This window comes from Stomoxys calcitrans, chromosome 3 (assembly GCF_963082655.1).
Source record: "Stomoxys calcitrans chromosome 3, idStoCalc2.1, whole genome shotgun sequence".
Taxonomy (NCBI): Eukaryota; Metazoa; Arthropoda; class Insecta; order Diptera; family Muscidae; genus Stomoxys; species Stomoxys calcitrans.
This window is the reverse complement of record NC_081554.1, coordinates 185,879,077-185,902,570: the sequence shown is the minus strand read 5'-3', so window position 1 is coordinate 185,902,570 and position 23,494 is coordinate 185,879,077. Positions and strand designations below refer to the sequence as shown.

The window sequence follows — 23,494 nt, the reverse complement described above, 5'->3', positions numbered from 1 at the left end:
CGAAGAAATACGAGTCAACTCAAAATCTCAAGTTGTGAAGAATGTAGCCTGATAACACATAAATCAGACGAAAATTGGGGCTTTCAGGGTCTAAGATGTAAAATCGGGAGATCGGTTTATATGGCAGCTATATCAGATTATTGACTGATTTGGACCTTAATTGGCTCAGTTGTTGGAAGTTGTAATAGAACACCACATGCAAAATTTCAACCAAATCGGACGAATTGCGGCTTGTAAGGACTCAAGAAGTCAAATCGGGAGATCGGTTTATATGGGAGCTATATCAGGTTATAGACCAATTTGGACCGTATTTGGCACAGTTGTTTAATGTCATAATAGAACAGCACATTCAAAATTTAAACCAAATCGGATAAAAATTGTGGCTTGGAAGGGCTCAAGAAGTCAAATCGGGAGTTCGGTTTATATGGGAGCTATGTCATAATAGAACAGCACATTCAAAATTTAACCCAAATCGGATAAAAATTGCGGCTTGTAAGGGCTCAAGAAGTCAAATCGGGAGTTTATATGGGAGCTTTGTCAGGTAATAGACCGATTCGGACCGTTCTTAGCACAGCTGTTGGAAGTCATATCAAAAAACTACACGCTCAATTTCAGCCAAATTGGAAAAAAATTTTAGCTTCCAGGGGCTCAAGAAGTCAAATCGGTTGATCGGTTGATCGGTTTATATAGGAGCTATATCAGGTTATAGACCGATTTGGACTGTATTTGGCACAGTTACATGCAAAATTTCAGCCAAATCGGATAAAAATTGCGGCTTGTAAGGGCTCAAGAAGTCAAATCGGGGTTCGGTTTATATGGGAGCTATGTCAGGTAATAGACCGATTCGGACCGTACTTAACACAGCTGTTGAAAGTCATTTCAGCCAAATCGGACAAAAATTGCGGCTTCTAGAGGCTCAAGAAGTCAAATCGGGAGATCGGTTTTTATGGGAGCTATATCAGGTTATAGACCGGCACAGTTACATGCAAAATTTTAACCAAATCGGACAAAAATTGCGGCTTCCAGGGGCTCAAGAAGTCAATTAAGGAGATTGGTTTATAAAGGACCTATATCAGATTATAGACCGATTTAAACCGTACTTGGCACACCTATTGGAAGTCATAACGGAACACCACGTGCAAAATTTCAGCCAAATCGGATAAAAATTGCGGCTTCCAGAGGCTCAAGAAGTCTAATCGGGAGATCGGTTTATATGGGAGCTATATCAGGTTATAGACCGATTCGGATCGTACTTAGCACAGCTTTTGGAAGTCACATCAAAAAACTATACGCTCAATTTCATCCAAATCGGACAAAAATTGCGGCTTCCAGGGGCTCAAGAAGTCAAATCGGGAAATCGGTTTATATGGGAGCTATATCCAAATCTGAACCGATAGGGCCCATTTGCAATCGCTAATAACCTACACCAATATGAAATCTGTGCCAAATTTCAGGCGGCTAGCTTTACGCGTTCGACAGCTATCATGATTTTGACAGACGTACGAACATGGCTAGTTCGACTCAGAATGTCGCGATGATTAAGAATATATATACTTTATGGGGTCTTAGATCAATATTTCGAGGTGTTACAAACGCAATGACTAGATTAGTATACCCCCATCCTATGGTGGTATTTGTGTTTGTTTGTTTATCGGTTTGTTTGTTCCGCATAGACTCAAAACCGGCTGAACCGACTACCTTGAAATTTTCACAGATTATGTAGGTTGGTCTGGAAGGAAACAGGCTATATAATTTTTTGATATCGGAAGGGGAACGAACACTCCCCCTTACCACAAAAGTACGACCCAAAAATAAAAGTTTACCGATCGGAACAATATAGGACTCAAATGAAAGGTTTTCAGGAGTAGAGCACGAATTTCGTATTGAAAATTGGGTCCAAGTAACTGGGGGCCGCCCCTACCCCAAAACCCCCTAAAATAGGTTTATTGGACGATCATAACAATATGGGAATCAAATGAAAGGATTTCGAGAAAAGATTACGAATATGGTTAGGAAGGAGGAATAGCCTCTATAATTTGTTGATATTGGAAGGGGGCGGACCCTCCCCCGTAACCACAAAAACGCCTCCCAAAACCAACATGGACCGATAAGGACAATATGGATATCAAATGAAAGGTATTGAGGAGTAGAATACAAACATGGATTAAAAAATTGCGTCCAAGTACCCAGAAAGTCGTCCTAATCTTAAAACTCCTTTAAGACGAATGGAACGTTCATATCAAAAAAGGGGCTCAAATGAAGGGTATTCGGGAATAGACTACAAAACTGGCAAACAAAATCAGGTCTAAGTATAGGAGGTCACCCCTCCACCCTCCCAAAAAAGCCTAAATGGGCATATAGCCTATCATGACTATATGGGACCGTTTTATTCGAAATTTTCATAGATTGTATGGGTTGGTCTTGAAGAAATATAGACTATATAATTTTTCCATATCGTAGGGGGGACGCACCCTCCCCCTTAACAAGAAAACACCATCCAAAATCAAAAGTGGACCGATTATGACAATATGACACTCAAATGAGAAGTATTGGAGAGTAGAATACGAATATGGTATTTAAATTTGAGTCGATTTTGCCCAAAAAGTAATTGCGGAATTTTTAAAAGAAAGTAAATGCATTTTTAATAAAACTTAGAATGAACTTTAATCAAATATACTTTTTTTACACTTTTTTCTAAAACAAGCTAAAAGTAACAGCTGATAACTGACAGAAGAAAGAATGCAATTACAGAGTCACAAGCTGTGAAAAAATTTGTCAACGCCGACTATATGAAAAATTCGCAATTACTTTTTGGGCAACCCAATAAGTACCCAGCGGACCGCCCCAACATTAAAACTCCCCCAAACAAACATATTAGACGTCTATGTTAATATAGCACTCAAATGAAAGGTATTCAGGAGTAAATTACGAATATGGCGAAAAAATTAAGTCCCTGTAATTGGAGGTGTCCCCATCCCCAAATGGCCATATTAGCCGACCATGGCTATATGGAATTCAATTTGGGAGTAGGTTATATTCAAGTAATTGGGGGCCAGCCCCAACATAATAATTTATGTTAGGGTATCTAGGTGGCGCTTAATTGCCTTAAAACACCTCAAATTGGATATTTGACCCTTCATGACAATATGGGACTCAAATAAAAGGTATTTGAGAGTAGAAAAGGAATCCACGTTTGGGGCCAAGTATTTGTGGGTAAGCCCCAAAGCACCCTATAACCTAAACTTATTTTCCGAAAGTATCAATATTGGGCCCAAATGGAAAGTTTTTGGGAGTTACGAAATAATTTGAAACCCATTTTTTGGGCAAGGTATCAGAATGCCAGCCACAGCCCCAAAACGTACTTATTTATCGACAATGGCAATTTTGCTCTTAAATGAAAGGTATATGGGAGTAGAGGAAGAAATTGACTTTCATATTAGGGCGAAATGTTTGAGGTACCATCCCACACCCAAAAAGCACTCCCCGTCAAATGGATATATAGACCAATCACGACAATATAGGACTCAAATGAAACAGGACTTTACAAACTATGGCGCTGCGGAGCGGGCCCGTTTCGGCTAGTTCGGCTATATAAAACTCGTATTTTTCTCTCATTATAGTTCCAAATCCAAAACCGGTGTGCCACTATCGTACCCTATTGGAGTGCTTTGCAGAAAATGAAAGTAAGTGAAAATTCTAGTGCTGGTAAAAAGACAAGTTTAATTTTTTTTACCCTCCACCATAGAATGTTAGTATAGTAAGTGGGACATTCTGATAGCAACACCACGATAAATTGGTCTGAAACCCTATTAAATATATGTTGTCTTGATCGTCATTATATATAAACTAACTATGCCCGTCAATCCGTCCGTCTGTCTACACCCAAACTTTCGATAGAGTAAAGCTAGCCCCTTGAAATTTTGCACCAATACATCTTATTGATGTATGTAGGTCTTTTGGGATTAAATTGGGTTGCCCAAAAAGTAATTGCGGATTTTTCATATAGTCGGCGTTGACAAATTTTTTCACAGCTTGTGACTCTGTAATTGCATTCTTTCCTCTGTCAGTTATCAGCTGTTACTTTTAGCTTGCTTTAGAAAAAAAGTGTAAAAAAAAGTATATTTGATTAAAGTTCATTCTAAGTTTTATTTTTAAAATGCATTTACTTTCTTTTAAAAAATCCGCAATTACTTTTTGGGCAACCCAACCCAATATATGGATCAAATCGGCATATGGTTAGATATAGCTGTCATGTAAACCGAACTCCAAATTATAATTCTTGAGGCTCCAGAGGGCTCACAATGATATTTATTATGACTTCCAAGTTCTCAGCTCAGTATGGTCCATATTGGTCCTTAGCCTTATATGACTCCCACATACACCAATGGCTATGTAAAAACTTCTCCCCAAAGGGATTTCGCTCTGAGCCGTTCGGACTCGGCTACAAAAAAGGAGGTGCCTTATCATTGCCCATAAACTTGAATTGGACAGCACTCAGTGATATGTAAGAGGTTTGCCTCTGGTCCTTAATAGACGAATTCGATCCATGGTGGAGGGTATATAAAATTCGGTCCTGCCGATTTTAACACATGTTTACTTATTTTTAGAATATTTTATTAAATTGTATAAAATCAATGGCAAGGGCAAAAGAGAATTGGCTGGATGTTACTGTATGCAAAATTGCAGAGATGCCATTATCAATAAAGTCGAACATATTGTAAGTAAAGCGAATGTTATAATAAGCGTGTTCGGGTAGCTTTTCCAGTTGGCTAATTGGCATTAGATTAAGAATAGCCTTTTACCTTGTTTTGCTATTTATTTGAATAAACTAAACATAAAACATCAACTCGATGCTGCAAATTGCCCTAAAGCCGAAATTCTCAAGGTCTCAATTACCGAACTCCCAATATTTTGTTGCAAATTTACCCAAACGTTTGAGTACACGAACACTCTTTGATAAGAAATTTTTACAATTTATTGATGTTTTAATACCCTCCACCATGGGATGCACCGCCAACTAACTCCATCTTTCGGTTTGTAAATGCTAAATTGCCCATGAACATTCCACTAAGAAACTGGGGCAAACTTCTCACTTATCCCTGAGTGCTGTCCGATTCGAATTTTAAGCTCAATGATAAGGGGCCTCCTTTTTGTAGCCTAGTCCGAACGGCGTGCCCCAGGGCGACACCTCTTTGGGGAGAAGTTTTAACATGGCATAGTACCTCACAAATGTCCCTGCACTTGGAGGGGATAACCACCGCTGAAAAATTGTTTTCTGGTGTTCTCGCCAGGAATCGAACCCAGATGTTCAGCGTCATAGGTGAACATGCTAACCTCTGCGCTGCGGTGGCCTCCATTCGGTTTGTAATAGTGCGTTTACATTGGTCACTAAATCCGGATTTATGGTCTTTTCGAGATTTAATTGCTAAATCCTTTGTTTAATGGCAGTTTTACCATACAAAAATAAATCCCTTTTTTTCTGGGTTTGATTTTAAATCCCAAATAAAACCGATTTCATCAATGAATAATCCGTAAAAGTACCAAAATAAGCAACTGTAGTCAAGAATTGTGTATGCATGTGTGTGATATGCGCATTCATGTATACGGATATAGGTTAGGTTAGAATGATGCCAAGACCTTATGCTCTTCCCTTCCTTCCCTCTTCACCTTCTGAAGAATTTCCTTCACAAGCAAACTGTCCTTTAACGTACTCTGTGGAGCCACCCAGATGAAAAAGTAAACTCTTTGATCCTGCACGGATTTACGCCTCTCAGTTCTTTTAGTGCCTGAAAGAAAAAAGAACCCAGTATTCTGTTTATACTTTGACATAAAGCAGGGCATTGACAAAGAACGTGTAAGCTGTCCATCTCATTACACCACCGACAGATGGCATTGACAACGGCCACGTGTAAGCTGTCCTCCAAGTTGTCCATCTCATGACACCACCGACAGATGGCATTAACAAAGAACGTGTAAGCTGTCCTCCGAGTTGTCCATCTCATGACACCACCGACAGATGTCATCATTTCTAATGCCAATACGAAACATATGTTTTCTTAACTTATTATGTCCTGCTATATTTCCCATAACCATAATCAGCTGTGCCTTGACAACATACTTTCTATGTTCGATTTCGAGTGTCCGTCCCACAGAAGCTTTGTTTGAATTCCACCGATTAAACTATTTGGTTGCCCAAAAAATAATTGCGGATTTTTTAAAAGAAAGTAAATGCATTTTTAATAGAACTTAGAATGAACTTTAATCAAATATACTTTTTTACACTTTTTTTCTAAAGCAAGCTAAAAGTCACAGCTGATAACTGACAGAAGAAAGATTGCAATTACAGAGTCACAAGCTGTGAAAAAATTTGTCAACCCCGACTATATGAAAAATCCGAAATTACTTTTTGTCAACCCAATATGTATCCTTATAACGCTCCTTAATTCCATGGAAATTTTCCGAAGGTAGTGGGTATACATCTAATATTGACACAAAAGCAAGGCATGCACCCGATCTCGCAAGCATGTTCACCTTCCCACTACCTATGATACCCTTATGTCCACAAACCTAACATAAAGCCAGGATGTCCAGGAACAATGCTGCTTGACTATCGCTCTTGATGCAGATGTTAGATCGATCTATACTTCTGGATAGCACAATCTCTGTTGGCCCTAGTTATAGCTAAGGCCTCTGCCTGGAAAATACAACAGTCTTCACATATTCGCAAAGAAACGTTGATGTCAAGTTCACCGCAATATCAGCCACAACCGGTTCCGTTCTCCATCTTAGATCTATCCTTAAACATATTAACATCCCTAAACCTAATTAGACTCTTTCACCATGTCGTCAGAATCGGTATCCTATCCTATCGGTGTCCTATCCTATCGGTATCCTAATATAAAGTCGGCTCTCTACTATTTCCGTACCTACTTGTAGGTCCTACAGTTCTTTCAATGTGCTGTCGGGTACGTCTAACTGAAGTTTTCCTAAGCAGGTCAAGCTGTAATAATCTAAACAGAGTCCTCTCTGCCGGGTCCTTTGTGAACAAATCGATCGGCTGGATTCCCATCATAACATCTAGGGCCACTGTCGCAGTAGTGCCCATGGGCTCAGTCATGAAACTCAAGGCAACCCTATTACCCCTGCCTAGATCGCGGCGATGTCTCCCTTTATCCGTCACCGGCCACCAAACATCACAGCCATATGTCAGAACTGGCCTTACCACCGCCGAGTGCAGCCAGTGCATCAACCTAGGTCATAGACCCCAATTACTTCCTATGAGCTTCTGACAGGAGTAAGGAGCCCCAAAGGCCTTCTTTACTAAAGAATAACGCCAAGAAATTTAGCCGATTTATTCAACTCCAATGTTCCGAAATCCTACTCTTCCTTAAGAACAAGACTAGTTCCGTTTTCCTAGGATTCACCCTTAGCCCGCAATTCGCGGCCCTGGACGCCGTGCACCCAAGGGCATCACTAAGAATGTCCGTGTGGCGCATCCTCCCACTTACCCCAATTTACAATTTAAGCGAAATTTTGTATGCCGCTTTATGATACCCCAAAAAAAACACAAAATTTTGGGGTCAAATAACCTGGGGGGACGCCCTATCCCAAAACCCACCCGAACGGACATGTACATCGATTGGAACAATATGGGTATCAAATGAAAGGTATTTAAGAGTAGAGTACGAACATGGCATTAAAATGTCACCCTAAGTGTTAGCGGGTCCTCTACCCCCAAAAACACCACCCAACAGGACACTTTTACCGTTTCGAGAAATATGGGTATCAAATGAATGGAAGATAGTTAAAAGTATAGTAAAAGACTGATATAAAAATGTAATCCTTGGTGTCTGAGGCGCCCCACCCCTCAAAAACCCCTCCAGAGGACATATTTACCGGTTGGTACCATATGGGAATCAAATGAAAAGTGTTTGGAAGTTGAGTACACGGCTGTTATAAGAATTTGGTCCAAATTGTCGACGGGGCCTCCCCAACCCCCAAAACGGACATGAATGTCCAATGTCACAAACTGGGTATCGCATGAAAGGTCTTTGGGAGTTTACTACGAATCTGGTATACACTTCTGGGACAGACTCTGGGACCGGTCCACCCACTAAATACCCTTAAATAGGACATGTAGTTCGATTGGGATAATATGTTAATAAAAAGAAAGGTCTATGGCAGTAGATTTGGAATCAAATGTTGATATAAGGACTCAAGTATCTGGATTACGTCCTGTCGTTCAGAAGGACATGTAGATCGCGACAATAAAGGATCGGTCGGGGGGACCGAACCTATTCTCCCAATAAAAACAACACCAAACTGTCATGTAGGACGACCGAGTATATATTGTACTCAAATGAAAGAAAATGATGCTGATATTATTTCAAGGTCCGCACCCCAAACTCCCTTCAAAACGGCCATGCTTGCCTACTATGGCAATAAGCGGCTTAAATAATAGGTATTTTATAGTAGAACACGAATGTGGTATCCAATTTTGTTTGGGGGGTTGCCGCCCTACCCTACATACCCCTTAAACTCAAAATATTTGTGGACTATAGCGAAAAGGGGCTCAAATCTGACAGCTGTTTTATGGCCAAGTATTTTAGGGACGCCTCACTTCATAAGCCCATAAAGTTTGCACCTGTTCCTTGGTGATTATGAATCTGATATCCACTTTTGGGGGCAAAGAGGTTGGCAACTCCAATTTACCACCGCAACCAAGAGAATGAAGCAGAACTAACATTCAAACTTTAATGGGCGGATCCTCCCCTTACCCTATTTTCAAAACGCGAGTCTCGGATATGGGTGGGGTGATTTAAGCGAAATTTAGTTGGTTAATAATAATACAAAAATTTTTATGATGGGATATTGGGGGGGACGCCCCACCTACGCCCCACCCACCATTTGAGACATTTGAGACTAGAGAACGAATTTGATATATCGGTGTCCGCCATATACCACCATACCGGACATATTTAGCGACCAAAGCAATATAAGACTTAAATGAAAGGCCGTACCAGCACCCCCCAAACAGGGCGTATTTCCTGACCATGCCAATATAGGTCTCAGGGGAGCAGGTCCTGTCCAGATATACATATATACATATTTTTGATCGTCGTAAAAATCTGAGACGATCTAGCCATGTCCGTCCGTCTTTTGTTGGAATCATGCTACAGTCTTTAAAAATAAAGATATTAAGCTAAAACTTGGCACAGGTTCTTTTTTTTAGTCCATAAGCAGGTTAAGTTCGAAGATGGGCTATGTCGGACTATATCTAGATATAGTCCCATATAGACCGATCCGCCGATTTAGGGTCTTAGGCCCATAAAAGCCACATTTATTATCCGATTTTGTTGAAATTTAGGACAGTGAGTTTTGTTAGGCCTCTCGATACCTCTCTGCAATTTGGCCTAGATCGGTTCAGATTTGCATATAGCTGCCATGTAGACCGATCTCTCGATTTAAGGTTTTGGGCCCATAAAGGCGCATTTATAGACCGATTTTGCCGAAATTTGGGGCAGTGAGTTGTGTTAAGCCCTTCGAAACTTTTTTTCCAATTTGGCCTAGATCGGTCCAGATTTGGATATAGCCCCCATATAGACCGATCTCTCGATTTAAGGTTTTGGGCCCATAAAAGAGGATTTATAGTCCGATTTTGCGGAAATTTGTGGCAGTGAGTTGTGTTAGGCCCTTCGAAACTTTTTTCCAATTTGGCCTAGATCGGTCCAAATTTGGATATAGCTACCATATAGCCCGATCTCTCGATTTAAGGTCTTGGGCCCATAAAAGCCACGTTTATTGTCGGATTTCTAAGAAATTTGGGGCAGTGAGTTTTGTTAGGCCTCTCGATACCTCTCTGCAATTTGGCCTAGATCGGTTCAGATTTGGATATAGCTGCCATACAGACCGTTCTCACGATTTAAGGTCTTGGGCCCATAAAAAGCTCATTTATTGTCCGATTTCGTCGAAACTTGAGACAGTGAGTAGTGTTAGAGCCTTTGACATTCTTCTTCCTTAATTAGACCCAGATCGGTCCAGATTTGGATATAGCCCCCATATAGACCGATCTCTCGATTTTAGGTCTTGGGCCCATAAAGGACGCATTTATTGTCCGATTTCGCCAGAATTGGGGCCAGTAACTTATGTTAGGCCCTTCGACATGCCTCTTCAATTTGCCCCAGATTGGTTCAGATTTGGGTATGGCTGCCATATAGACCGATCTCTCAATTTAAAATCTTCGCCCCATAAAAGGCATATTCATTAACCGATTTCGCTGAAATTTGAAACAGTGACTTATGATAGGCATTTGAACATCCATATCCTAGATGGTTTAGATCGGTCTATATTTGGATATAACTGTCAAATAGATCAATATTTAGTTCTATAAAATTGAACAGTGACTTGTACTCACTCAATGTCAGAGTGCCGAATTTGATCCAAATCGGACCATATTTCGATATAGCTGCTTTGGGTGCATAAATCATGCATTTTCACCGGATTATGATGAAAGGTGGTTTACATATAAACCCAAGGTGGAGGGTATCCAAAGTTCGGCCCGGCCGAACTTAATGCCTTTTTTCTTGCCTTTTTTGCAGAGTCTGCCGAATGCTGACTTTTTGTTTGGTGGCAATAGCTTCATGTTTGTCCTAGAAGCCAAGCCTACATATCGCTTGAAGCGTTTAGTTGTATTCACCTTTACCGAATTGTTGGGTATGCATTTCGTGCTATTTCGAAAAAAGACTTAATTTTAGCTAAAATTTTTAATTGTTTTTTATTTGTTTCAGTTTCCATTGGAGGCATTGCTGGATTCTTTTTGGGCTTTAGCGTTTTGTGTTTGGTGGAATTGATTTACTATTTTATTCTTAAGCTTATATGTTTTGCACTAAAAAAAATACTTTAATTAGTAAAAAAAATCATCCAAGGTTTTTGGAGGTGATAAAAATAAAACGAAAAAGTTTTGCTTCAAAAATTAACATAGGTAAAGTTTTTTTTTTGGGTGAATTGGGAATGTTGGAAACCAAGCAACGATTGGTCTTCCATCATCCTAGTGTCACCTGGGTAGCTACATTTAACAGTAGGATGATCGAGAGGCCGCTATATAAAGGGTGATTTTTTTGAGGTTAGGATTTTCATGCATTAGTATTTGACAGATCACGTGGGATTTCAGACATGGTGTCAAAGAGAAAGATGCTCAGTATGCTTTGACATTTCATCATGAATAGACTTACTAACGAGCAACGCTTGCAAATCATTGAATTTTATTACCAAAATCAGTGTTCGGTTCGAAATGTGTTCATTCACCGTTCAGCGATGAGGCTCATTTCTGGTTGAATGGCTACGTAAATAAGCAAAATTGCCGCATTTGGAGTGAAGAGCAACCAGAAGCCGTTCAAGAACTGCCCATGCATCCCGAAAAATGCACTGTTTGGTGTGGTTTGTACGCTGGTGGAATCATTGGACCGTATTTTTTCAAAGATGCTGTTGGACGCAACGTTACGGTGAATGAACACATTTCGAACCGAACACTGATTTTGGTAATAAAATTCAATGATTTGCAAGCGTTGCTCGTTAGTAAGTCTATTCATGATGAAATGTCAAAGCATACTGAGCATCTTTCTCTTTGACACCATGTCTGAAATCCCACGTGATCTGTCAAATACTAATGCATGAAAATCCTAACCTCAAAAAAATCACCCTTTACATGGGAGCTTTATCAGGTTATAGACTGATTTGAACTATACACCAGAACACCTCATGCAAAATTTCAGCCAAATCGGACAAAAATTTCGGCTTGTAAGGGCTCAAGAAGTCAAATGCGGAGATCGGTTTATATGGGAGTTATATCAGATCATTAACCGATTTGAACCGCACTTGGCACAGTTGTTGGAAATCATAACGGAACATCACAGACAAAATTTCAGCCAAATTTCAGTATGCATGAAGTTCTCCGGCGCCATTTCCTACTCACATCCATATCTGCATTGTTATCAATTTTATTTTGTTTCAAATGTCAAATGCTACGTTTTGTAGAAGGCATAATTGTCTCTTTACATTTACAATAAATTTATTCTACATTTACGAGAGCATAACCTAGCCTTAAGTGTGAATTATGTAAAATTGTTGGAGAAATTTCCCGTACTTTAATTTTATTATAAGATTTCTTGTTGTGCGGGAGTAAATAAAACTACAAATTAATTCGTTCTCATACTAACCCGACTCGTCAGCATTCTAACGCTGAATTGTTCGCATCTTAACGGTGATTCGTTCACATCCTAAGGCGATCCGTTTGAATCCTGACCCTATTTCGTTTGTATACTAACGCAACTCGTCCGAATTCTAACTCTGATTCGTTAACATCCTAAATTCGACTCGTCCGCATTCTAACGCTGGCTTGTTCGCATCCTAACGCGACTCGTCTGCTTCCAAACGCTTACTCGGTCGCACCCTAACGCGACTCGTACGCATTCTAACGCTAACTTGTTCGCATCCTAACGCTGATTCGTTCGCATTCCAATGCTGATTTGTTCGCATCCTAACTCAAATCGCCAGCAGGGTAATGCTGATTCGTTCGCATCCTAACTTGACTCGCCAGCATCCTAGCTCTGACTTGTTTGCATCCTAACGCGACTCATCCGCATTCTAACGCCCGCTTGTTCGCAGCCTAACGCCAATCGTTGGCATCCTAACGCTTATTCGGTCGCATCCTAATGCGATTCGTCCGCATTCTAACGCTGATTCGTTTGCATCCTAACATTGAATCGTAGCATGGTAATGCTGATTCGTTGGCATTCTAATGCTGATTTGGTCGCATCTAACGGGACTCGTCTGCATGGTAACGATGTTTCGTTCGCATCCTAACGCTTATTCGTTCGCATCCCAAAGCTGATTTGTTTGCATACTAACGCGACTCTCCAGCATCGTAGCGATGACTTGTTCGCATCCAAACGCATTCCAAAGCTCGCTTGTTCGCACCCTAACGCCACTCGTTCGCATCCTAACGCGACTCATCCGCATTCTAACGCTGGCTTGTTCGCATCCTAACGCTGATTCGTTCGCATCCCAACGCTGATTTGTTCGCATCCTAACGCAAATCGTCAGCAGGGTAACGCTGATTCGTTCGCATCCTAACTTGACTCGCCAGCATCCTAGCTCTGACTTGTTTGCATCCTAGCGCGACTCATCCGCATTCTAACGCTCGCTTGTTCGCAACCTAACGCCACTCGTTCGCATCCTAACGCGACTCATCCGCATTCTAACGCTGGCTTGTTCGCATCCTAACGTTGATTCGTCAGCATGGCTGATTTGTTCCCATATAACGCGACTCGTCTGTATGGTAACGCTGATTCTTTCGAATCCTAACGCGACTCGCCGGCATCCCAACTCTGACTCATTCGCATCCTAACACTGATTCATTCGCATCCTAACGCTGATTCGTTTGCATCCTAACGCGACTTGGTAGCATCGTAACACTGACTTGTGCACATACCAACGCAACTCATCCGAATTCTAACGCTCGGATGAGTTGCTTGTTCGCATCCTAACGCTATTCGTTCGCATCTAATAGGAGATTCGTTCGCATCCTAACGCGACTCATCCGCATCCTAGCGCTGGCTTGTTCGCATCCTAACACGACTCATCCGCATTCTAACGTTGGCTTGTTCGCTTCCCAATGCTGATTTGTTCGCATACTAACGCGACTCGCCAGCATTCTAACGGACTTGTCCGCGTCCTAACGCGATTCATTCGCATCCTAACGCGACTCATCCGCATTCTAACGCTGGCTTGTTCGCATCCTAACACGACTCGTAAGCATTCAAACGCTGGCTTGTTCGCATCCTAACGCAACTCATTAGCATGGTAACGCTGATTCGTTCGCATGCTAACTCAACTCATCAGCATGGCAACGCTGATTCGTTCGCATCCTAACTCATCCATCGTTCGTTCGTTCGCATCCTAACTCACCATCCTAACGCTGTGTTGTCGGCATCCTAACGCAACTCATCCGAATTCTAACGCTCGCTTGTTCGCATGAACGCAGATTCGTTCGCCTCCTAATGCGATGCATTCGTATCCTAACGCTGATTTGTTCGCATCCTAACAAACAAATCACTAAGCTTGTCAGTTTACTAACACTGACTTATTCGCATTCTAACGAGGATTTGTTCGCATTCTAACGCGATCCGTTGGCATCCATACTACCTTGCACACTCCTCTCTTAAGACTGCTCTATCCTTCCCATACTCTAGCCAAAGCAGAGGTGAGACCAAAGGTGCGCTCCCATGCCAAATCTAATCCCGAATAAGTCCACTGCCAGGAGATTGAACACCCGAATACTTACTGAATGAACTCAACCACCCGATAGCTTACCAATCTCGATCCGTGCGAAAACTGAAGAAATCTACCAATTCCATCCGACAGAGCGCCAAAAATCCCTCGAACAGTCACCTACCGGCTAAAAGCGCTTCACTGACTGTCGCCAACCAACACCCAGCACCTAAGAGCTTACAACACCATCTTAAATTGTAAGTCAAGGACCCTATTTGGATATAGCTGCCATATAGACCGATCTGCCGATAAAGGGTCCAAAGCCCATAAAAGCTTTATTTGTTATCCGATTTCGCTGAAATTTGAAACAGTGAGTTGTTTTAAGTCTCTAGACATTCGACTCACATATGGTCCAGATCGGACCATATTTGGATATAGCTGCCATATAGACCGATCTGCCGATTTAGGGTCTAAAGCACGTAAAAGCTTTGTTAATTACCCGATTTCGCTGAAATTTGAATCAGTGAGTTGTTTCAAGCCTCTAGACATTCGACTAACATATGGTCCATATTTGAATATAGCTGCCATATAGACCGATCTGCCGATTTGGGGTCTAAAGCTCGTAAAACCTTTATTTATTACCCGATTGCGCTGAAATTTGAGTCAGTGAGTTATTTTAAGCCTTCCGAAACCCGACTCTAATATGGTTCAGATCGGACCATATCTGGATATAGCTGTCATATAGACCGAACTGCCGATAAAGAGTCTAAAGCCCATAAAAGCTTTATTTATTATCCGATCGATATATGATCGAGACCAGACCCTGTTTAGATATAACTGTGGCAATGGAATGGTAGGGTTATAATATAATAGAATGAATAATATATACATGGTGGTAGGTATACAAAGTTCGGCACGGCCGAACAATTTGATAAATGGGATCCATGGTCGAAAGTATACAAGATTCTGTCCAGGCGGACTTAAGACGCTTTAAATTGCATCCCTTTCCCCTTAGCAATGATTACTCGAGTTTAAGATTTTGTAAATATTTTTATTCTTTTTTTTGGAATTTTTTAAAATATTTTTTTAAACAAATTTTATTTTTTTTTTGTTTTATTTTGTTTTGTTTTTAAGAAATACTTCTTTTGTGTTTCTAAATATTTAAAGTTGTTGTTGTGGTATTTTTTTATTTTCTTTTTAATTACATTGATATATTTCACTAAAAAAAAGAGAGTTTTATTTATATGGTATATAGTATTTTTTGTTGGTTTTTCGTAATGATTTCTTTAAACTAGAAAGAAACAAAATAAAAGGCGATAACACTTTTTAAGTTAAAAACATTATAGTATAGAAACAAATAAAAAAATCTATAAAAAAACTGCAAATGAAAAAATTTTAAAAATATTTATTGCATCTTTTTAATAAAATTAAATTGCCTTAGTTTCTGCACAAAAAGAAGAGAGACAGAGTTGCCACTTAGGGCAGGAGTTTTAAAAAGGAAACTTTGTTATGCAGATAATGTGTTAAGGTGTAGGTGTGAGTTTGTTTTTGTGTTTAAGTTTGTGAGTGTATAGGTGTTTGTTGGTATACATATAGAAAACATGATTTCAGCATTTAAAATGGAGTAGTGGCTACTTATAGGTGGTTTTCAGTGTGTGTGTGTGTGTTGTATTTTTCTAAGGAAGGACATCATTGGATGAAAAAGCTTTTGTTTTACAAAATGTTTCATTAATGTAGTAAAAAGCAAAAAAATTCTTCAAGATTTTTTTTAAGAAAAATATTATAAAAAACTTTTTAAAGAAAGGAAAATTTCAAAGAAAATATTTTGAAAAAATAGTTATAAGAAATATTTCTTTTCTAACAATTATAATCACCAATTATTTCTAATATTTATTAGAAAACATAATTCTGAAAAAAAAGTTGAAAATTATTTAAATAACATAAGGATCTTTCTTTGGAAAAAAAAATTAAAAATTCCTAAGGATATTTTTTATATTAACAACTTTTTCCTAAAACAAAGTTCATATAGAAATTTTTCTAAGAGTTAAGAAAAAGTTCATAAAAAACTTTTTTTACATTTTTTATAGAAGAAAATCATAAGAAATTTTTTATGGAAAATAAATAATAATGAAAAATTTTTAGAATCAGTTTTGTTAATAAATTACAAATAAAAATCGTTCTAAATTACAGTTCGTCATGAACTATACTTAAGAACTTTTTTCGTAAAACAAAATTCATGAGAACCTTTTCTAGGAAAAAGTTCATAAACCACTTTTTTAGGAAAAAGTTCATATATAACTTTTTTTTTTAGAATTAAAAAAAAAATCATAAGACATTTTTTATTAAAAAAAATCAAAAGAAATTTTTTCAAGAAAAAAATTATAGGGAAAATTTTGTAAAGAGTTTTGTTAAAAAATTACAAATAAAAACCGTTTTAGACTAAAGTTCTTCAAAACTATACTTTAGAACTTTTTCTAGGAAAGAGTTCATAAAAAATTTTTTTTGGGAAAGAGAACTTTTTAAGATAAAGTCCATAAAAAACTATTTTTAGGAAAAAGTTCATAAAAAACTTATTTTAGGAAAAAGTTAATAAAAGCAATTTTTTAGGAAAAAGTTCATAAAGAACTTTTTTAAGAAAAAGTTCATAAAAAACTTTTTTTAGGAAAAAGTTAATAAAAGAAATTTTTTAGGAAAAAGTTCATGAAGTACTTTTTTTCACGATTATTTCAAAAAGTTTATAAGGAATTTTTTCAAGAATAAAAATCAAAAGGAAATTTTTTAATAGCAAATTTCATGAAGGAGTTATTCCTTTTCGAAAAATTTTCTAAAATTTTCTTTTGTAATTTTCTTTTGAATCTTTTTATAAAAAAGTACTAAAATAAAATCCAAAAGGAAATTTTTTGTAGAAAAAATGTTCGCAAAGAACTTTTCTTAGAAAAACGTTCATAAAAATAAGTTCATAAAGAACTCTTTGCTGAATTTTTTCTGAAAATTCATAAAAAAAAGTTTTTATGGAAAAAAATCACAAGGAAAACTTTTTAGAAACAGTTTTGCTAAAAAATTACAAATAAAAATCGTTCTAAGCTAAAGTTCTTCATGAACTATACTAAAGAACGTTCATAAAGAACTTTTTTTAGGAAAAAGTTCATAAAGAACTTTTTTAGGAAAAAGTTCACTAAGAACTTTTTTTAGGAAAAAGTTCATTAAGATCTTTTTTTGGAAAAATTCATTAAGAACTTTTTTTTTGGAAAAAGTTAATAAAGAACTTTTTTTAAGGATTTTTTTCAAAATGTTAATAAGAAATTTTTTCAAAAACATAAATCACAAGGAATTTTTTATAGAAAATAATAATTAAGGAATAATTTTTCGAAAAATTTTTCTCAAAAATTATTTTAAGAGAACATGGTAAAAAGTTAATAAAGAACTTTTTTAAGGATTTTTTCAAATTGTTAATAAGAAATTTTTTCAAAAACAAAAATCACAAGGAATTTTTTATAGAAAATAATAATTAAAGAATAATTTTTTCGAAAAATTTTTCTCAAAAATTACTTTCAGAGAACATGGTAAGACGCGAGGCATGGTCCGCAGTCAGAAAGCCTAGAAGCCCAAAGGATTTCATCACCGATTAACGCGATTCGTTCGCATCCTAACTGACGGATCCGTTGGTACCATATATAACGCGACTAGGAAACTAGTTCGCATCCTAACGCGGCTGGGTAACTGGTTCGTATCCTAACGCTGATTCGTTCGCATCCTAACGTGATTAGGAAACTAGTTCGCATCCTAACATGACTAGGAAACTAAATCGCATCCTTAAGCGGCTGGAAAAAAATTCGCATCCTAACACGACTAGGCAACAGGTTCGCATCCTAACGTGACAAGGAAACTAGTCCGCATCCTAACGCTGAGAACTGGTTCGCATCCTAAAGCGACTAGGAAACTAGTTCGCATCCTAACGCTCATTCGTTCGCATCCTAATACGACTAGGAAACTAGTTTGCATCCTAACGGAAACTGGGAAACTGGTTCGCATCCTAGCGCGACTGGGCTACTAGTTCGCATCCTAACGCGACTGGGCAACTGGATCGGATTCTTACGCGACTAGGCAACTAGTTCGCATCCTAACGCGACTAAGAAACTAGTTCGCATAGGCTACAAGTTCGCATCCGCGAATAGGCTGCTAGTACGCATCCTAACTGGGACTGGGCAACTGGTTCGCATCCTAACTCGACTAGACTACTAGTTCGCATTCTAACGCGTCTGGGAAACTATTTCGCATCGTAACGCTGATTCGTTCGCATCCTAATGCGATTAGAAAACTAGTTCGCATCCTAACGCGACCCGTTCGCAACCGTACTGTATTGCACATCCCATTTCCTTTAACTCTGCTCTTGCCTTTCCAGACTGTAACCAAGGTAGAGGTGATACCACGGTGCGCGCATAAGCCAACTCTAATCCCCGGAGTAAGCTCACCGCTTGAAGACAACGAAATACCGAACAATCCAACAGCCGGATAACGCAACCAACCCAAACCGTCCAAATACCGAAGAAATCGATTGAATACCGAATCTACCAACCCGATCAACATACAAAGTGGAACAAAGAGTATTTTTTAGGGTTTAGTTGTTAAGAATCAATTCATTCATCAACTATTTTAGAAAAAACTCATAAAGTACTTATTTTCTAGGAAAAGAACTTCCCAGCTGAAAGTCTGGGGTTAAGTATCCCCAAGTCAACACTTTTGTCTACTGTGCATGTGACAATGTCACCAAATTGTCTACAATCTTGTCTACATTGTTATTTTGACAGGCTACAAACTTTACTTCAATTAAATTTTTATTTGTTTTATAAATTGCTTCGTTGAAGATAACTTTGCCGTTTGCTAAAATTTTTCCTAAACTAGTTTTTAAAGTTTATTAAAATTAATAAAAAACTTTAGTTACAAGTTCGAAAAATGCGGACAAAATGATTAAAAATGTCTACATAATGTCTCTACTGACATACTATTGACAATACCTCCATATATGCCGCAATGTCTATATAATGTCCCTACTGATTTACTAATGACATTGTCACTATTGACTTCTGAAAGACAAGCTCATAGAAAATGTCGATAGCAAAAATCGTGGGCTTGGGTACAATTTGTCAGTTGTACTGGTGATAAAGTAAATAGTAGGTTAGGTTTGGTAAGAGTGGCAGTCTTTTACAGACTCACTTAGACATTTTTAAGGTCCATTGTGATACCACAGTAGCGACAGACCAAGGCTTCTGGTGGGAATCAAACCCTCGACCACTGCACTGGTAATCCAAGTAAACTACCAACTCGGCTACCGGGGCGCCCTAAAGACCATAGTAAGTCAGTATAGATTTATTATTAACATTTCCTACAGGGTTTTTTAAGAAAACAGTTCATAAAGAACTTGTTTTTAGGTTATAAGAAACTTTTTAGGAAAAGTTCATAAAGCATTTTTTAGAAAAAAGATCATAAGAAACTGTTTTAGATAAAAGCGCATAGGAAAAAGTTTTTATGGGAAAAGTTTATGAATCATTTTTTAGGATAAAAATCATAAACAACGTTTTTCAGGAAAACTTTCATAGAGAACTTTTTTAAGGAAAACGTTCATAAAGAACTTTTTTTAGGAAAAAGTTTATAATTAAATCTTTTGAGGAAAAGAACTTTTTTAGGATTTCTTTTTTCAATAAATTGATAAGGAGTTTTTATAAGAGATTTAAAGAAATATATTCTTGTACAATGTTTCCAAATTTTTTTTTTCTTAAAAATCGTTTTCTAAGAACACCCTATTAGGAAACTTTTCTAAAAAAAAAACATTTTTAGCGATCTTTTTTTGCAAAAAAGTTTGTTACGCATTTTTAGTAAAATAATTTTTTCTTCTTTTAGTAAAAAAAAGTTCTAAAGGATTTTTTCTAAATATACGCTTTGAAAGAACTTTCTACTGCAAAAAAAACCTTACGAATTTTTTCTAAAACAAAGTTCATAATGAACTATTCTTAAGAACTTTTTTCTACAAATAAACCCTTATGAACTTCTTCTATAAAAAAAAATCGTTATGAACTATTTTTACACAAAATTTATTATAAAACTAAAAAAAACTCATTTATAAATATTCATAACATTCAGAAAAAAATTTCTTTCATACTTTCTTCCAAAAAATTTTTTTCTGAACTTTGTTTTAAATATCGTTATGAACTTCTTCCAAATGTTTTATGAACTTTCCTCTAAAAAAAGTATCTTTTAATTATTGGACACGTATGTTGAAGTTCATAAGAGAAGTCGTTGCACAAAATTTCTGTCAAATCTGATTAGAAATGCGCCCTCTAGAGGCTCAAGAAGTCAAGATCCCAGATCGGTTTATATGGCAGCTATATCAGGTTATATACCGATTTGCGCCATACTAAGCACAGTTGTTGGAAGTCACAACAAAACACCTCATGCAAAATGTCAGCCAAATCTGAGGAGAATTGCGCCCTCTAGCGGCTCAAGAATTCAAGATCCATGATCGGTTTATATGGCAGCTATATTAGGTTATAAACCGATTTCAACCATACTTACCCTTCACCATCCTATGGTGGAGGGTATATAAAAACGTTCTTAAGGATCCTTGAACTTTTTTGAAAAATGCTTTATGAACTTTTTCCTAAAAAAAGGATTTTTTTTCTAAGGAAAAGAAGAGGAAATTTTTTAGGAATAAGTTCATAAAGAATTTCTTAAAAAAAAAAGTTTATAAGAAGTTTTTTAAGAAAAAGTTCTTAAAGAACTTTTGTTAGGAAAGTTCATAAAGAACTTTTGTTAGGAAAGTTTATAAAGAACTTTAATTACAAAAAGTTCATAAAGAACTTTTGTTAGGAAAAAGTTCATAAAGAACTTTTGTTAGGAAAAAGTTCATAAAGAACGTTTTTGAATTTTTTTTACAAAATTTAATAAACAATTTTTTTAAGAATAAACATTACATAGACATTTTTTATAGGAAAAAGATTAAAGAAAAATTTTAGAAAAGTTTTCTAATTTGTTTTAGAATCTTTTTCTATAGCGGAAAGAGTTATTACCGCAAAAAAAAAATTCTTATGAAGTTTTTTCTCAAAAGTCCCTAATATACTATTCTTGAAAACTTTTTTCTTCAAAAAAGTCCTTTATTAATTTTTCTTAAAAAATTTCCTATAATTTTTTTTCGTAAAAAATTTCTTATGAACTTTTTCCACATAAAAATTTTTATGAACTTTTTCCTAAAAAAATTCAAACAATTTTTTTATTAACTTTCTAAAAAAACATTTAAAAACATATTTTCTAAAACTAAAATTTCCTTATGAATGTTTTTCTAAAAGTAGTTCCTTATGAAATAATTTCTAAAAAAGATTCATTATGAACTTGTTCCTAGAAAAAGTACTTTTTTCTAAAGAAAATTAGGACAAAGTTGAAAAAGCATTTTTTAGGAATAAATTCATAAAGGATTTCTTTAGAAAAAGTGTATAAACACCTTTTTTAGGAAAAAGTTCATAAAAAACTTTTTTTAAAGAAAAAGTTCATAAAGAACTTTAGTTAGGAAAAAGTTCATAAAGAACTTTTGCTAGGAAAAAGTTCATAAAGAACGTTTTTAAGTTTTTTTTTTACAAAATTTACTAATGAAATTTTCTTTTTTCAGAATAAACTTCACAGTGAAATTCTATAAAAGGAAAAAGATTATAGAAAATGTTAAGTTTTCTAATTTTTTTTAATTTTCTTTAGAATTTTTTTAACAAAACAAAGTTCTCGAGGAAAAAGTTACTACAGCAAAAAAGTTCCTTACAATTTTTTTTTTAAAGTTCCTTATATACTATTCTTAAAAAATTTTTTCTACAAAAAAAACCTTTATGAACTTTTTCTATAAAAATTTCCTATGAATTTTTTTCCATAAAAAAATTCGTTATGAACTTTTTTTACATAAAATTCTTTATGAACTTTTTTCTAAAAAAATTTAAAAATTTTTTTATTAACTTTCTAAAAAAAACAATCATAAGTATTTTTTCTAAAAATAAAAGTTCCTTATGATTTTTTTTTAAATAGTTTTTATGAACATTTTCCTAAAAATCTTATGAAAAGTTCTCAAAAGTTCCTAAAAATACTATTCATTAAAACTTTTTTCTACAAAAAAGTCCTTTATGAACTTTTCTTAAAAAATTTCCTATAAATTTTTTTCCAAAAAAAATTTATTATGAACTTTTTGAAGTTCCTTATGAACATTTTTCTTAAAATAGTTCCTTATGAAACAATTTCTAAAAAAGATTCCTTATAAACTTGTTTCTTTAAAAAAAAAAAAACTTGGTAACAATTTTTTTATGAGAAAAAAATTTTAAAATTTTCTTTTTATGAATTTTCTAAAAAAAAATTCATAAGTGTTTTTTTTTTAATAAAAGCTCCTTATGAAATATTTTCTGAAAAGATCCTTCTTAAAAATTGTTTAAAAAAAATTTTTTTTTTTGTAAAAATTTTTTAAAAATGTTTTTTTAAAAGAATTTTATAAACTTCTTTTCATAAAAGAACCATAAGACCTTTTTAAGATAAAAACCTTTAAGAAAAATGTTTGCAGAAAAAAAGTTTATAAAGTTTTTAGAAAAAGTTCATAGAAAAAGTTCATAGGGAACTTTATTTTAGAAATTAGTAAAAAGTTTTGTTTTATAAAAAATTTCCTCAAAAACTTTTCCGCCATCAGATTCAAGCAAGTTTTAAAGTTTTTTATTAGAAAAAAACTTATTATGAAAAATTTTTAAAAACATTTCTTAAAAAATTTTTCTAAAATTCTTTTTTTTTAAATAATTTTATAATTTTTTTTTAAATTTGTAAAAATATTTCTTAAAAAAAATTTAAAAAAAAAATTTTTTTCATCATCATTAGACCCTTTTTAGAAAAAATTTTGTAGGAAAATTGTTTGTAGAAAAAAGTTTAAAATGAACTTGTTTTTAGAAAATGTTCATAAAAATAAGTTCATAGTAAACTTTGTTTTAGAAATAAATTCAAAAAGAGTTTTTTATAAAATATTTCCTCAAAAACTCTTCCCCCACCAAAACCAAGAAAGTTTTAAAGTTTTTTTAGAGGAAATTTTTTTTTGAAAAATTTTTAAAAATATTTCTTAAAAAAAAATTCTAAAAAAATGTTTTTTTTTAGAATTTTATAATTTTTCTTTTCATCATCATAAGACCATTTTTACAAAAATGTTTGTAGAAATTAGTTTATA

At 35.8% G+C, this 23,494-nt stretch overlaps 1 protein-coding gene across 1 annotated transcript in view; it reads left to right on the top strand.

Annotated features, from left to right (window-relative positions):
* LOC106085943 (uncharacterized) overlaps positions 1-18,784 on the top strand; it is a 29,249-nt gene extending 10,465 nt beyond the window's left edge. The window contains exons 6-10 of the mRNA XM_013250429.2: positions 3,621-3,683; positions 4,608-4,717; positions 10,599-10,713; positions 10,788-10,840; positions 18,671-18,784. Coding sequence (XP_013105883.2) covers positions 3,621-3,683; positions 4,608-4,717; positions 10,599-10,713; positions 10,788-10,840; positions 18,671-18,784 — 455 coding nt within the window. The remainder of the gene's footprint in view (positions 1-3,620; positions 3,684-4,607; positions 4,718-10,598; positions 10,714-10,787; positions 10,841-18,670) is intronic.
* Positions 18,785-23,494: the final 4,710 nt, after the last annotated feature.